Genomic DNA, 13,744 nt, shown 5'->3' with positions numbered 1-13,744 from the left:
GGGTCATGTAGCCTGCATGCCCAGCCACCGCATGCCGAAACAGCTTTTGTTTAAACGGATCGAGGGGGCTAATCGGGCGTGGCACGTGCTAGAGAAGAGATGGAGTGATGTGGTACAGGAGGACGTGGAGCTGAGTGGACTTGCCGATGACTGGTACCAGCGGTGTCAAGATCGGACTCTGTGGAGGAGGCTCGTGAAGGACGCTGCTACTGGGCAGTTGGAGGCAGTCGCCCTCCAACAACAACGGAGGGCGGAGGAGCGACGCTCACAACAACGAGCGGAGCGCCGGGTGGCTAAAGCACAGCAGATTGGCACAGTAGGGGACACAGGTGGTGCATCAGCCAGTCATCTCAGTCATCTCAGTCAGCCGACCCGTGGCACCTGGATCTGCCCCGTGACCTCCTGCCCGCGGGCGTTCGACACTTCACGTGGCCTCAAGGTGCACATGGTCTGGCACAAGCGTCGTGGTGACGTCACCGCCACTTAGTGGCGAATGGCGGTTGTTTTGTTGTGTGTGTGTGCACGTGCGTGTGTGTGTGCGTGTGGAAAAAATGTACGATACGATTATGGTGGATATTATTACAGAATATCGTAGTATCGCCATATCGAGATAACTTTCGGAGTTAATAACTTTAAAAATATTGTACAATTCTGGAAGAGCGTTCCGAACTTTGTAAGCGTTTGCATTGTGTGAACGTCATCATTTGGAACGAACCAACTTACCGCTTTAAATTGGGGGGGTCACAGACGCGATATATTTTTAATATATAAATATCTACATCTCCAACAGCAATACAATGACAAAGCGACCGTGAATATGTAATATATATTTCATAGTAGATCATTCAGCATATATTGTTCGAGTAAATATGATTCCAATTATGTGATGGAAGTGAAAGTATAAGATTGATAGTTTGAGCATCAACCCTTCGCTGGGAGTGGTAGCTCCCATGTGCAAATGGCTGACGCCTCAAGCCTGGCTCCCAGGACGCTTCGAAACTGTTCAGAACATAACGACTCCCCCCCCCCCCCCCCTAAACTTGCACGAACAATTTCTCTCGCCCCATAAAACTCTGAGCAGGATTGAACTCACGCGAACCGGTAAGTGGGTGTTTTGGTTTAAAATTTTGACCAAAAAAAAATCCGGTGTTGTGTGACCCCGTGCGGTGGTGACACCGCAGGCTGTGGTTGCTCCCCGCCGGGGAAGGCGTCTCCTCGGTAGGCAATCCAGGCCATTCAGGCCCTCCCTGGCATCTCGGGCCTAGTCTGTCACAAAGAAAATAAAGAATTAGACATGCTTTGTGGAACTGTTTTCAAAGTAAGATACACAGGCAGCAGTCGTAAGAAAAAAGGCCGAAAGACAATCGTCAGTAACAGAGGTGTTATGAAAAAGGGCCATTGCCCGATTATGCACTACAGTATTTTTAAGTACAGTGTTATTGGTAAATATGTAGGGGTTTTTCTCTCGTGATATACCCGTCTTTGTGTTTGTCCTCATGCTTTGGGTTTCGGGCTGTTCCACGCGAGTTTGAAGCCTTTGGTTAAACGAGGTAACACAACGACGGGTTAAGTTATCTTTTGATGCATCACAGCTGTCAACCCGTACGGTTTACCCCGTATTCTTGTACAGAGACATTGAGTTTTCACGGCCATTCGGGGTACAGCCGTTTCAATACGGGCAAAAAAACATTCTTTAGTAACATAATTTTGTCTATTTGTTTGTGTTTCTACATTGTGATGGGACTCCGTAGGATGAACGTTGATACTGGTAGGAACGAAGTTGTAAACTGAGTGTACCAGCCTGCAATAGATTAATGTGTCCGTCCGTCCATCCCCCTTCAATAGACAGCGCAGAGACTTGTCCTACCAGCCCACCCTGCAGGGACCTGTTATTTATAAAGACACGTGGTGGCCAATATGGTCTGAATTGATCTGTAATAAGGTAGGGCACTGATATGGGGTTGACAGCTACGTGGTGGTGAGTGTACTCGTAGTGATTGTCTATTTGTGTGTTTTTCCCTTGTGATGGGACGTTGTTGTTGTAGGCAGCTGCGGGACTGTGCAACGTTGGTGAGTGGCAGACATCCATTGTAGAGTACAATGTTACTATGCAACCACGTTTGCGCTACCCTCCTCCACCAAGCCACACGGACTAGCCTGGTGAAGTATGGTCAAATCGCGACCCGGGGCGGCGTGGGGAGTCCCTCGTCCAGCAATAGATTAACAAAATGGCTCCAACTGTATATATTTAAAATAAGTAACATTTAAAAATACGTTTTTTTTTTTTAACACGCTTCGTTAAAATGTACCGTACGAGTAATGGCAGAACTCCACGACTCCAGGAAGTGGCCCCGAAGCTTGCCACAACGTAAGGGGCCCGTGGTGATTTACAGCCAACGTCAGTTGAGCAGTGGACAATTAGACCCTAGCCTAAACGTAAGATATATAAAAGATTGCTTCAAAATATCTATTTTTAATGATAGAATATCGTATTGCAGTCGATACGACATTGGGAAGTGGGTTAAAATTGAGTTACAAGATTTGAGGATACAACATAGTTGAGGATACGACAGACAAGAGTGAGTTAAATAAAAGCGTGTAATAATAAAATACATCTCGTGCTGTAGTTAGAATTTGGTGATGCTAAAATGGCGCAGCCATGTTTAAGGTGTGTGACAGTTTCACTAATGCCACACGGACACATTCTGTGTCGCTGTAGTAGACACGTGTGTTGGAATATTACAGTCCACTTCCACACAGCATTGGAGTAGTTTCTCTTTCCACGTGACAAGTGCCGTCTCAAAGACGTTGGGGATTATGGCCTTCCTCTTTAGCGCTGTCCATGATATTCAACTCAAGAATGTTGCATTGGACACTCCCAGTTGTATACATTTGTTAAAATTGCTTACGTGGCTTAATTAATGACACAAATGCACACCACGGTTTCTCATTGAAAAATTGGTAAATTTCTCAATATCACTGTCCTGGGCACAAAAGCAAAGTTTGTGGGGAATAATAGCCATTTTCTATACTTTTGAGGCAAAGGCAATTATAAAATAACACTTTACTACCCGGGAACAGAAATCGTGTTACATAGTGATATAATCACGCGCAAGTGACGTCCTCCACATCGACCAGCTCCCCTCGTTAATAATCATGAGCAGGTGACGTCACTCCACATGGAGCACCCTCCCCCCTCATTAATAAGCATGAGCAGGTGACGTCACTCCACATGGAGCACCCTCCCCCCTCATTAATAATCATGAGCAGGTGACGTCACTCCACATGGAACAGCCCCACTCATTAATAATAATTATAAGGTGACGTCCTCCAAATGGACACCCCCCCCCCCATTCATAATAATTAGTGGCTGACGTCACTCCACATGGGGGGGGGGGCGAGGTGCCTCAGCGTCAATTTACAACCCTCACGACAAAGGCGGAACCCTCACGTCACGCGATCTCCGTAACGCTGTTGTTGAGACATCAAAGTAAGAAGGACGTCACGATGAACAAGGAATTATAACCTTTACACGAAATAGGTCTGTGTCACCGCGCCCTTACAAATTGCACACGCATTGATGTAACGAGTGAGACGTCGCGGTCAGCTTTTCGCTTGCAAGTTTCACATTTACCGCAATGCACCCGTCACTGGACGGGCGAAAGGCGAGTGATTATTTACAGCCCTTCTTTCACTCCACTGTTGGATGAAGGTGAACCCAGGCCACGTATGCCGTTGGGGATATTTGACCGCGTTTCACCACTTTGATCGATGACGTGGAAATGGGGATCCTCGACGTGGGAGCATAGAAGTAGAGTACGACAATGCAGTTTGCTGAACTGCCTTGGGCTTGGTGCTTGCTGATCCAAGCACTGTGAGTGGCGCAACTCTGCAAAGTTGAAACTGGAGCACCTAGAGAACCCACGCGTGTGAAGGGGGCAACGCTCTATCCCATGCAGATGGAATAGATGGAATCCACATATCATGGGACCTTTTTTTGCCAGTATCTAAGTATGAAGGTATGAAACGTAAAAATAGATGGAGTCCACGTTTGCTGCACCGCTTTCTCCTGATGAGCCAGAGTACGGCAACCTCCCCGAAGCACACGGCAAGGAAGTTTCACAACATTTGTGTGATCCACCAACCCACGCTGCCTCCACGGTTCTGGACTAGAGGCCATGTGCAGTATAGCCACCACCGGCCAACTGGTCAGGTAACGAGGGATCATATTGTTAGAATTCAAGTTCACAATCTCATTCAGTCATCTGTCCTTTTGGTCTCGTTTGTATTGTTTCTCAAATGTGCGTGTCTCGCTATTGCAGTGTCGCTTGCTCCGTTAGTCTACATCAGTGATTCTTCACCTTTACTGCAGCCTTGCACCCCTTTGGCTCTCAGTTATTTAACAAAATGTGCAATGTTAATAAATACATGGAGGGTTTTATGAAACAAAGTAGGTTGTGCATACGTGCCCGTGCTTAATTTGTGTTCGGATGATTTACCTTCTAAAAACATCGAGCCATTTCTCGCACCACCAGATAAAGGGCATCTCGCACGCTCAAGGGGTGCGTGCATCACAGGTTAAGAACCACTGCTCTAGAGGTATTGAAGTGGTTTGGTTCACAATGACAGACGAAGTGCGGCATGTTACACAAAAATGGGGCAGGACGAGATGGGAAATGCACGACTGTCAATTCCTGGATTGGAGGTGACACACGATGATGACTTCGCACATCATTAAAGTTTTAAACAGTCGTTTATCACACCCATTGTTCGATGCACGTGTCCGGAACGCGTAAAAATCTATGGTAATCGATGACTCGACGTATCCCTGCGCACGATAGATTAAAAACTCCTTAACTCGTTTATCTCCATTTCTGTCTTTGAACAGGGAACGGGAGAGTGGAACCGAGTAAATTCATCAACCCAAGCCCCTTCGCTCAGCACCTGGCAGCAAGACGAGGCCGGCTGGCGCCATGAACTGGGCCGGCCTCTACGCGGTGCTGAACGGCGCCAATCGCTACTCCACGTCCATCGGCCATGTGTGGCTCTCCGTGCTCTTCATCTTCCGCATCATGGTGCTGGTGGTGGCGGCCGAGAGAGTGTGGGGCGATCAGAAGTCCGGTTTTGTGTGCAACACGCTGCAGCCGGGCTGCCAGAACGTGTGCTACGACCACTACTTCCCCATCTCGAAAGTGCGCCTCTGGGCCCTGCAGCTCATCTTCGTGTCGACGCCGGCGCTGCTCGTGGCCATGCACATCGCTCACCGCCACCGCAGGGCCAAGCGGAAGACGCGGCGGTGCGGGCGGCCCTGCAACGTCGCCATATTGAAGCCGCCAACCGACGGCGTGCTGCTGTGCACGTACGTGGTGAGCGTGCTCTTTCGCGTCGTCTTCGAGTGCTCTTTCCTCTACGCGTTCCACTTCATCTACAGCGGCGTCACGATGCCGCGGCTCCTCAAGTGCGACGCGTCGCCCTGCCCCAACACCGTGGACTGCTTCGTTTCGCGTCCCACCGAGAAGACCATCTTCACCATCTTCATGCTGGCCGCGTCGGCCGTCTGTCTGTTGCTCAACCTGGCCGAGCTGCTCCACCTGCTGGCACGCTACTGCAGCCACGTTTGCCGGCGCGGCTCAGAGCGCCGCTCAGGCGGAGGGAGCGGCTAGCGCGGCCGGTGGAAGAGGCGGGAGGGGGGCGCGTCGACGAGCGAGGGGGGCGTCGGGGTGCCCCCCGGGCCAGCGGAAGGGCGACGGCGAGAGGGGACGCAGTCGGTCGAGGACGCCGGAGCCGGGCAGTGGCGGCGGTGGTGACCGCAGGGCCGGGCAACGGCGGTGGCGGTGGTGCCCGCCCAGCTGGGAGGAGGCCTGAGCAGACATCCTTTGTGGGTGCCTCGCCCGACTCCACACGGTGTATACGTGAGCAAGCGATGTAACGTAATTATGTCGTGCGCAGTTTTTTGCGATGGAATGAAGGCAATGGACTAATTTCACTATTAACATTATGTTCACATTGTTATTAGAATTACGTTTTATATATGTAAGAATCTGAATTCGAGGTGTTTTGTTTGGTGCACCACATTAATGGTGTCATTCCTCCAGGGCCCGTCGAGCCACTGGGCACACACACCTTTGCATGGTTTGCTTACACCGAGCGTTGCCACTGTCCATTCGCGAGCCAAGCGGCTTCCCTGAGCCCGCGGTGGAAATCTCACACGACCGTGACGGGGGACCGCTCTCTCTAGAAGATGACTGCTGTTGACTTCCCACAAAGCCGTGCCCGATTTCACCGACCACGGGAAGGATGATGGACCGAGTGGACGCCCACACTGACGGGGATTTGAACTCCGCAGATTCTCGACCCGGGCGGCTTCGTTCACAGCGCCACACGGCGTGGGACTTTATTAACTTTATTTCTAAACGATTGTTTAAAATAATACGCAACAATAACGATGGCAATAACTGCTATCTCAATAAAAAAGTCACCAAGAACAATAATTTGATCTTAAGTGGAGAGGGGTGGTGACTGCCAGGTTCTTACATTGTTTACAGCCATTGTAATTAAAGCCGAACTAACAAAGGTGTCAAGTCTCGACTGGATACAGAGTGAGTTCAGTATTGCTCGTTGGGCGCTTTTGAAAGCCAAACGATAGCAATAAAAAATAAATTCAAAGCAAGATTGGACATCACAGAGCAAGAACCTTCATCAACAAATACTCTAATATACAGAACTGTATTTTATGCATATCTTAAAAAAACATATGTAAAAACACATGTTCACAGATTTATGTTAAAGGCAGTGGGAGCTTTACTTGGTTAACGCTCAGGGTATGTTTTATAAGTTAGTCCAGAAAAACATTTACAATCACACTGCGCCGTGTAATACATGCAAAACACACGTGGGTTTATGCTCTGTCACACTTGAGAAAGAGAGATATTTTTTTACAGAATTTTGTGTCTTGTCACAAATCACCAAACCAATGCAAATTGAGATTTCGGATAGGTCTACGCACACACGGGACACAATGCGTTTGTTAAAACTCCCCTTATCACCGCAAAGCAAACCACACTGTGGGTTTTATAATAGACTCTCCTTTTGCCGATCCAAGGGACGGGTGTATTGCAATAAGTCTGAAACTTGCAAGCGAAAAGCAGATCGCGACGTGATATATTCATTGCGTCAATTTGCATTCAATCAGTAAGGCTGCAGTGACACAGACCAATTTCATTTAAAAGTTATAATCCCTTGTTCATCATGACGTCCTTTTTACTTTGTCTCAACATCGTTACGGAGATCATGTGACGTGAGGGTTCTGCCTTTGTAGTTAGGGTTATAAGGGGCCATCCATTTAGTACGTACGCATGGAGGGGGGAGGGGGGATTAACCCAAATGTGTACGCTTGCGTATGGGGGGTCTACTGACAATGTACGCATAGGAAACGGGGGGGGGGGTGGGGGGGTGAAGCCTCGATAATAATTTGTCTACATTGTCCTTCAAATGAGTTAGGGGCCGTCCATAAATGACGTCAAGCGATTTTGGACGATTTTTGACCCTCCATCACATGGCGTCACAAAAAGTCAGACCCCCCCCCCTCAAATATGACCTCACAAAGTTCTGCCCCCCCCAAAAAAAAATAAAACATGCTTCAAATCGCTTTAAACTCTTGTCATTGTAGTGCGTATTTTAATGTGGCGCTGCACTCTGATGTAGTAGGAGAAAATATTTAAAGTTGCGCATTTTGATGTGACGTCACATTTCTCAACCCCCCCCACCATCGTCACACATCGTCACAAATGTCTGACCCCCCCTCTCCCTAGGTGCGTGACGTCATTTATGGACCGCCCCTTAAGAGAAAAATAGGCGTTCATAAGAGAGTACTTGTTCAACCGTTTGCCAGTCCCATTGCTGGCTGAAGGCCCCTCCCCACACTGTCGGTCACTGGAGTAGTTTTTGCCGCATGAGTGGTGATGCTGCAATGGGCCTAATGGGTTGCGTCTCCAGCAGCTCTCTCCGTCTCTGGCCGCATGACCTCGTCGGCGTCGATAGTGAAGATTCTGGCACGGGCCACGGTTCTTCGTGCAGAAAGGTGTTATGGAGGCTCAGTGGCCCTCCCGGGTGGGCCCTTGCTACCGATAACCCGGCGGTTAAAATCCGAAATGCCGATGCAAAATGAGTTCACGATGCTTTGCTCCGGATGACAGTTGCACTTCCAAATTCAGGAAATGTTGAACTTATTTCGCACCGTACTTTAGCCAACCGTGTGTAGTGGGTTATTTTATGGAGACGGAGACGTTGGGGGTAGAGGCAACACGGCGTGTTTATTTCTAACTACAGCAACTCCCTTATGCCCCCTATCTGGGGAGGTATGGCCTCCGGGCTATCGGGGCCTAAACACCGCCCCCTGCTGGCTCCCAGCCCTCCGGCTAGCAGTGTCCTACGGGAGGCTACCTGACCCGACCCAGCCAAGGTACGGGTCCCCGACCACTGGTCCAAGCTCGACCCGGCCCTTACAAGGGCAGCGGGTTCGAGGTCCCAGGGTCCTAGTCTAGCTGCTCTTCAGTCTTCGTAACTCTGCCCCCAACCTGTGTTGAGGTCCGGCTTTTATACACCTCTCCGGTGTGTCAGCCTCTGGCCACGCTCCCTTTCCAGGAGGGGGGGGGGGGTCCCGGGGGATCCCAGAACACCCCCGCAGCCCCCTCCCGGGCTGGGGATCGTCACGACCTGCCCGCCGGCTCGAGACACCGCCCCTGATGGGCTGCACTGTCCGCCATTGGGGGTAATTGCAGCACATCGACAGCGCTGCACATGCAAATCGGAGGTGTGTGAAGGCAGCCTCCGGTCGACAACGTGTTACAATCACACAGCAGACACATGCCATTGCCGGGCTAACGGATTATGTACGTAAACTTCATATTCTTTCACTCCTTAAGGCGTTCCACTTAACCAGTAGAGTTGCAGCACGCATCATCTTCTGCTCTCCGGCTCTCTCTCTCTCTTCTTGCTCTTGTATTATCCCGCACCAGACTTCTCTCAGACACACCGGCATATTCCACACCTCCGGTTAGTACGGATGGCTCGGTACGGTGTGACAGAAGTTCAACGTATGTAGATACATGCCTCTTCATCTTCCCTGCATCATCCGCACGAATATTTCACTCTGCCGCTTTCTCTTCCGTTTCCTTCATCTTTCTTGGTTACATGCTGAATTCCCCCCCCCCCCCCCTCCGTCTCTCCATCATCTTTGTCCATAAAACCATCGCTATTTATCGCATATTTCACCTCTAGCCCTTCTGTCTCACTACGACATCATCCTTTCTCTGACAGTTTCTCTGCTTCTTGCAATAGAAATGTCGTCACACCACTCATTCTACAAAATAGCTGTTTCCCGTTCAATCCATCACCTTGAAAGACGTTTACCATGCACTTTGAAGGCATTTGCGTTATAAGCAAGAGACTGTAAACTTTTGTAACGATTAGGAAGGCTCGTGGCAAGCGTATGTTGAGTGAACTGCAGTTCAATAACGTTGAAGAAATCGCAATTCATGCGTGAAGATAACGGACGCGTGTGGCTCGGACGAATTAAGCGATATCAATGTAGTTCCAGTTATCGTCATCAGAAGTGACATCGGCACCATCAGTAACAGCGGAACCATCGACAGCAGAACCATTGTATCCATAGGTTTTTTTTCTGGGTTAGATTGCGTAAATGTCGTTAAGACCCGCCACCACCCGATACAGCCAACTAGCAAGGGTTGTCACGAAAACAGAAAATGCCAATTCGTCGCTAGTTGGGTTTTGACGACACATTTCTATATTTACGCGATCTAACCCCAAAAAAACCCTCTTATGGATACTGGTCGCGAAAGCCTACGTGTTTAACAGAACCATTGTCGTTAATAGCGGCAGCACTCATAGCCAACACCGCACGCCAATGAGCCCACTGTGCACGATTATCAGTCTGTCGTTAGCTGAAGACGGTGGTTGGTGTGCTATGAAGGCTCATTGCGAGACGCAGGATTTGAATTTGTGGCACAGAACGATGGCGTGGATCACAGTGCATCTTTTGGTCATCGACACCTCATTTGACATCTCTGCCTCCGTGTACATCTCTTCTCTTTCAATCATCCATAACCTTTTCATTCATCTCATTATTTCTACACCTATATCACTCATCCACGTCGCCTTTCATTGATTCCATTGCGTGTTTTCTCTTTTCTGCATCACTTCTCACATGACTAGATCTCTCATCGGTTTGCTCAAAACATCTCTTGCTAGTGACTGCAGATCCTTGGCTGGGCATACATTTCATGACATCACATTAATAGTGGTGTGTAAAACTACACGCAAGCATACGCACGCTTCACTGCGCTGGTGGATTTTCTGGGGACCCTCATCAGCAGTTCCTCTTGGTTGAACTCTGACGTCATGCCAGGGATATGAAACCTAACACCCATCCAGATCCTTCACCTCACGTCTCCTTTCCTCTCCACGCGCCTCCCTTCACGTCGCGTTCATTCGCCCCTACATTTCTCTTCACATCCACGATGCTACCAAGGCTCCTTTCTCCTGCCAGTCTCCACCTCCCCATGCCACTACCGTAACCGACTCGCCCTTCCAGCAGATCAACATTTGGAATTTATTATTTAAAATAAACACCTCCACATGCAAACACGCGAACGAATTTTCCCCATATGACGTTCAGCAGACTGCTGTAGCAAGTGTTGTTAGCGAGCACCTATTAAGATTGACACAGAACACATGTGCACGCATACACGGGGGACATGGGAATGCTTGGCAGCAGGAAGTAAGAGTCAGGGGGTTGTTGTAGTTAACTTTCAGGGGTAGATGCAAGCAGGGGCGGAGCCAGGGGGGGGGGGGGGTGACAGGGGTGACATCATGCGTATAAATCCTGGCTCCGCCCCTGGATGCAAGGCTGTGGTGATGCCCGGAGGACGGATTAGGCTCGGTGGTTAGGCTAAGGCAGTTTAGCAAATGACACTTGCCAGCCACAAAAGCATTTTAACATTTCGTTATTATTCGTTGACGTAACAATTCAAATAACACTGCACATACCTGATGATTGATGAACAATAGATGTGAACGAGCACACCGATTGAAAAAAAACGCTCCACTGGCGATTTGTAATGGACATTTTTAAATCATTAAGCACGTTTACAAGGACACGATTTGTATCTGAATGGTGAATAGTGATCATTGCAGATCTACACACTGTGGTGAGCAGGGGGGGGATTAAGAGCGGGGCTAGTTCTGGCAATATGACTTTAGCGTCCTCTCTATGATCGAACAGGCGAGGGTGAATGTTGATAAGAGTTGTTGCCAGTGGGATGTTGGTAAGGGGGGCTAGCGCAAGCAGTTCTGCGAGAGCCTCCCCGTATTGGCGCCTTCCAGCTGCTGCTGCTTCTTCTTCCGCGACTTGTCCCCCTGGAAGCAGCGCCACAGGCGCAGGCTCTCATCAGCACCAAGTGACATCACGGAGGATCCGTCGGGGCTTGCTGCAACCTGCAGCACGCGGCCTGTGGGGTATGGAGAGACATGGCGGGGGGGGGGGGAGACACATGGGGGAGGGAGAGACACGGTATAGTCACACAAGGTGGAAGAGACAGGGACACAGGGGTTAGACATGGATCATGGGGAAGGGATGGGGACGAGGGAGAGACATACGCGAGAGAGAAAGACAATTTGGCAGTGTGGTTGTTTGTATCCTTTAATAAACCAGATGAGATTAACCCACGGAGTCACGTGAAACATCATTGGCTTTCTTTCAAGGACGACCTGGGATATGTAGTTGTGTCCCCCCATGACCAGTGTCCCCGTGTCCCAATACTCAGTAGTTCTGCGGTGAATGCCAGTGGCCGGATGCACGACCAGTGTGTATCCCCCTATCCTCCTGTGCGTCCCGTCTTCGTATGCCCCTATTTTGCCTCGTGTGTCACTCTTTAGCTCGATGCTGGACATCATTGATGGGTAAACTCTTCAGCACCATGTACCCCCATGTCCCTGTGTATCCCCATTTGTCTGAGGTTATTCCAATGCTCATCTCACGAATGGGCATGTATGTATGATGGACTTCTTTCATACCATATGTAGCCAACCGTGCTAATCAGAGGTGCGGGGAAGGACAAACTAAACACAAAAAGCAGTTCTAAACAAAAAATCAGTTATACAGAAATCATGAACAGGCACATTTACATTGTCCCTCCACCTCATGTTGCCATCTCCACATTTGTCCTTGTGCCTGTGTGTTCGTGTGCCCCCATACCTAAGAGCTTGGCGATGGGCACCATCTCTGGGTAGGCCCACAGTGCGAGTTGGTTCCTGGGGTAGCCATGGGCGGAGAGCAGCTCCTTGTGCTCGCTCGACCACAAGACGGAGCACACCTGGGCGGGGGAAAGAGTCGTGAACACGCGTCCGCGTGTCTTCGTGCCCGACACACGCAATGTCCACGGCACTGAGACATTGCTAACCGTGTCTCGTGTCCCCCATTCTCGCAGAGCATCTCACTCGTGTCTGTGTGTCCATGCCTGAGACACAGCGTCCACTGCCTTGAAGCAGATTCCCGTGTTGACATTCCACAGGCGAATGTGGTGGTCGTTTGCTCCACCCCCACTCGCCAGCAAACTCGCTTGCCACGGACACCACGCGAGTGCCTGTGTAGTGGGTTCACGGGACACCGAGACAGTGGAGTAGAGGTAGCACTATTTATTCAAGCTTGGCAGAGTTACACTGAGAAGGGGTAACGGCCCCTTCACCCGTATACACGCTGGGACACCTCCTAGGCTATCAGCCTAACCACTATGCTCCCCGTTCCTCCGCTACAGGCGCTAGAGGAGGCTATCTGACCTGGCCCTGGTCATGGCACAGGTCACGGCACCCCACCAGACAGACCGACCCTTAAAATGGCTCCGGCTCTGAGGCTCTGTGGCCGCACCATTGGCTTGCCCTGCCGGCCCTGAAAAGGGAAGCGGTCAGGGTAGTCCCAGGGTCTATCTAGCCGGCCTTCCTTCTTCACTGGTTCTTTACTCTTGGCCCCAACACTCTGCCCCGAGCCCTCTGGCTCCCCGCCCTTTATACCCATACACCACTGAGGGGCGGGGCTGTAGCGGACGTGGTTGTAGCCACCACTGTGTAACCGTGTGTTCCCTTCCCGCAACACCCCTACACCTGTCTACAAAAAGACACAGAGACAGACACGAAGAGACAGACAAAACAGATGAATATTCTTCATTTACCCTCTCAGATTGTTGAGGCCAGTCCCAACATCGCACACCTATTAGGTCTAGCACGGCACATCACGCCAGCCGCCTTTGTCTCCCCATTGCTGATGTTCAGACACCGCACCAGGTAGGCATGGAAGGGCTAAGTTGACTACGAGGAGCTCAGGACCAATTCAGATATCACTTGCAACCGATGTTAGCTGTGGCCGGGAATCGAACTCGGGATGCCGGGTTTGGAGCGCAGTGCGCTTTGCAATGCATGACTGCTCAAACAGAAGCACAGGGATAGCGCGTCAGTGAACGTCACGCACTCGGCGTGCACACGTTGCACACTGTGGCTCATGCGGTGGAGTCGGGAGGGCAGGTGCTCCGTCTTCCAGTTCTAAGTTAACCCATAACACCTCGGACCTGTGCCAAGATCTCTTGCCAGCAAGCCTTCAACACTTCACATGACCTGCAAAATGCACAAAGGCCATCTGTTTTTTTTATACGTTTCTGCACTATTTTTCTGTTTT

At 50.2% G+C, this 13,744-nt stretch overlaps 2 protein-coding genes across 3 annotated transcripts; one reads left to right on the top strand and one right to left on the bottom strand.

Moving 5' to 3' along the window:
• Window positions 1-1,023: 1,023 nt before the first annotated feature.
• On the top strand, window positions 1,024-9,202 carry LOC142910663 (gap junction beta-1 protein-like). Of its 2 annotated transcripts, XM_076060030.1 has the most exons (3): window positions 1,024-1,101; window positions 2,046-2,070; window positions 4,889-9,202. In XM_076060030.1, the coding sequence occupies exon 3, from the start codon at window positions 4,974-4,976 to the stop codon at window positions 5,661-5,663; it is 690 nt and encodes a 229-aa protein (XP_075916145.1). In that variant the 5' UTR covers window positions 1,024-1,101; window positions 2,046-2,070; window positions 4,889-4,973; the 3' UTR covers window positions 5,664-9,202. The 2 variants fall into 2 exon arrangements, with proteins under 2 accessions (XP_075916145.1, XP_075916146.1); XM_076060031.1 differs by lacking the exon at window positions 2,046-2,070.
• Window positions 9,203-10,616: 1,414 nt separating this feature from the next.
• Window positions 10,617-13,490, bottom strand: LOC142910712 (cell division cycle protein 20 homolog). Its single transcript, XM_076060107.1, has 4 exons — window positions 13,449-13,490; window positions 12,537-12,662; window positions 12,275-12,392; window positions 10,617-11,528 (listed from the first exon to the last, which is right to left on the bottom strand). The coding sequence occupies exons 1-4, from the start codon at window positions 13,488-13,490 to the stop codon at window positions 11,356-11,358; spliced, it is 459 nt and encodes a 152-aa protein (XP_075916222.1). The 3' UTR covers window positions 10,617-11,355.
• Window positions 13,491-13,744: the final 254 nt, after the last annotated feature.

The sequence above is a fragment of the Petromyzon marinus genome, unplaced genomic scaffold (genome assembly GCF_048934315.1).
Source record: "Petromyzon marinus isolate PM22_M1 ecotype Great Lakes invasive population unplaced genomic scaffold, UKy_Petmar_22M1.pri1.0 PM_G_Scaffold_15, whole genome shotgun sequence".
Classification (NCBI taxonomy): Eukaryota; Metazoa; Chordata; class Hyperoartia; order Petromyzontiformes; family Petromyzontidae; genus Petromyzon; species Petromyzon marinus.
The sequence above is the reverse complement of the archived record's forward strand: the minus strand, read 5'-3'. Positions and strand labels throughout refer to the sequence as shown.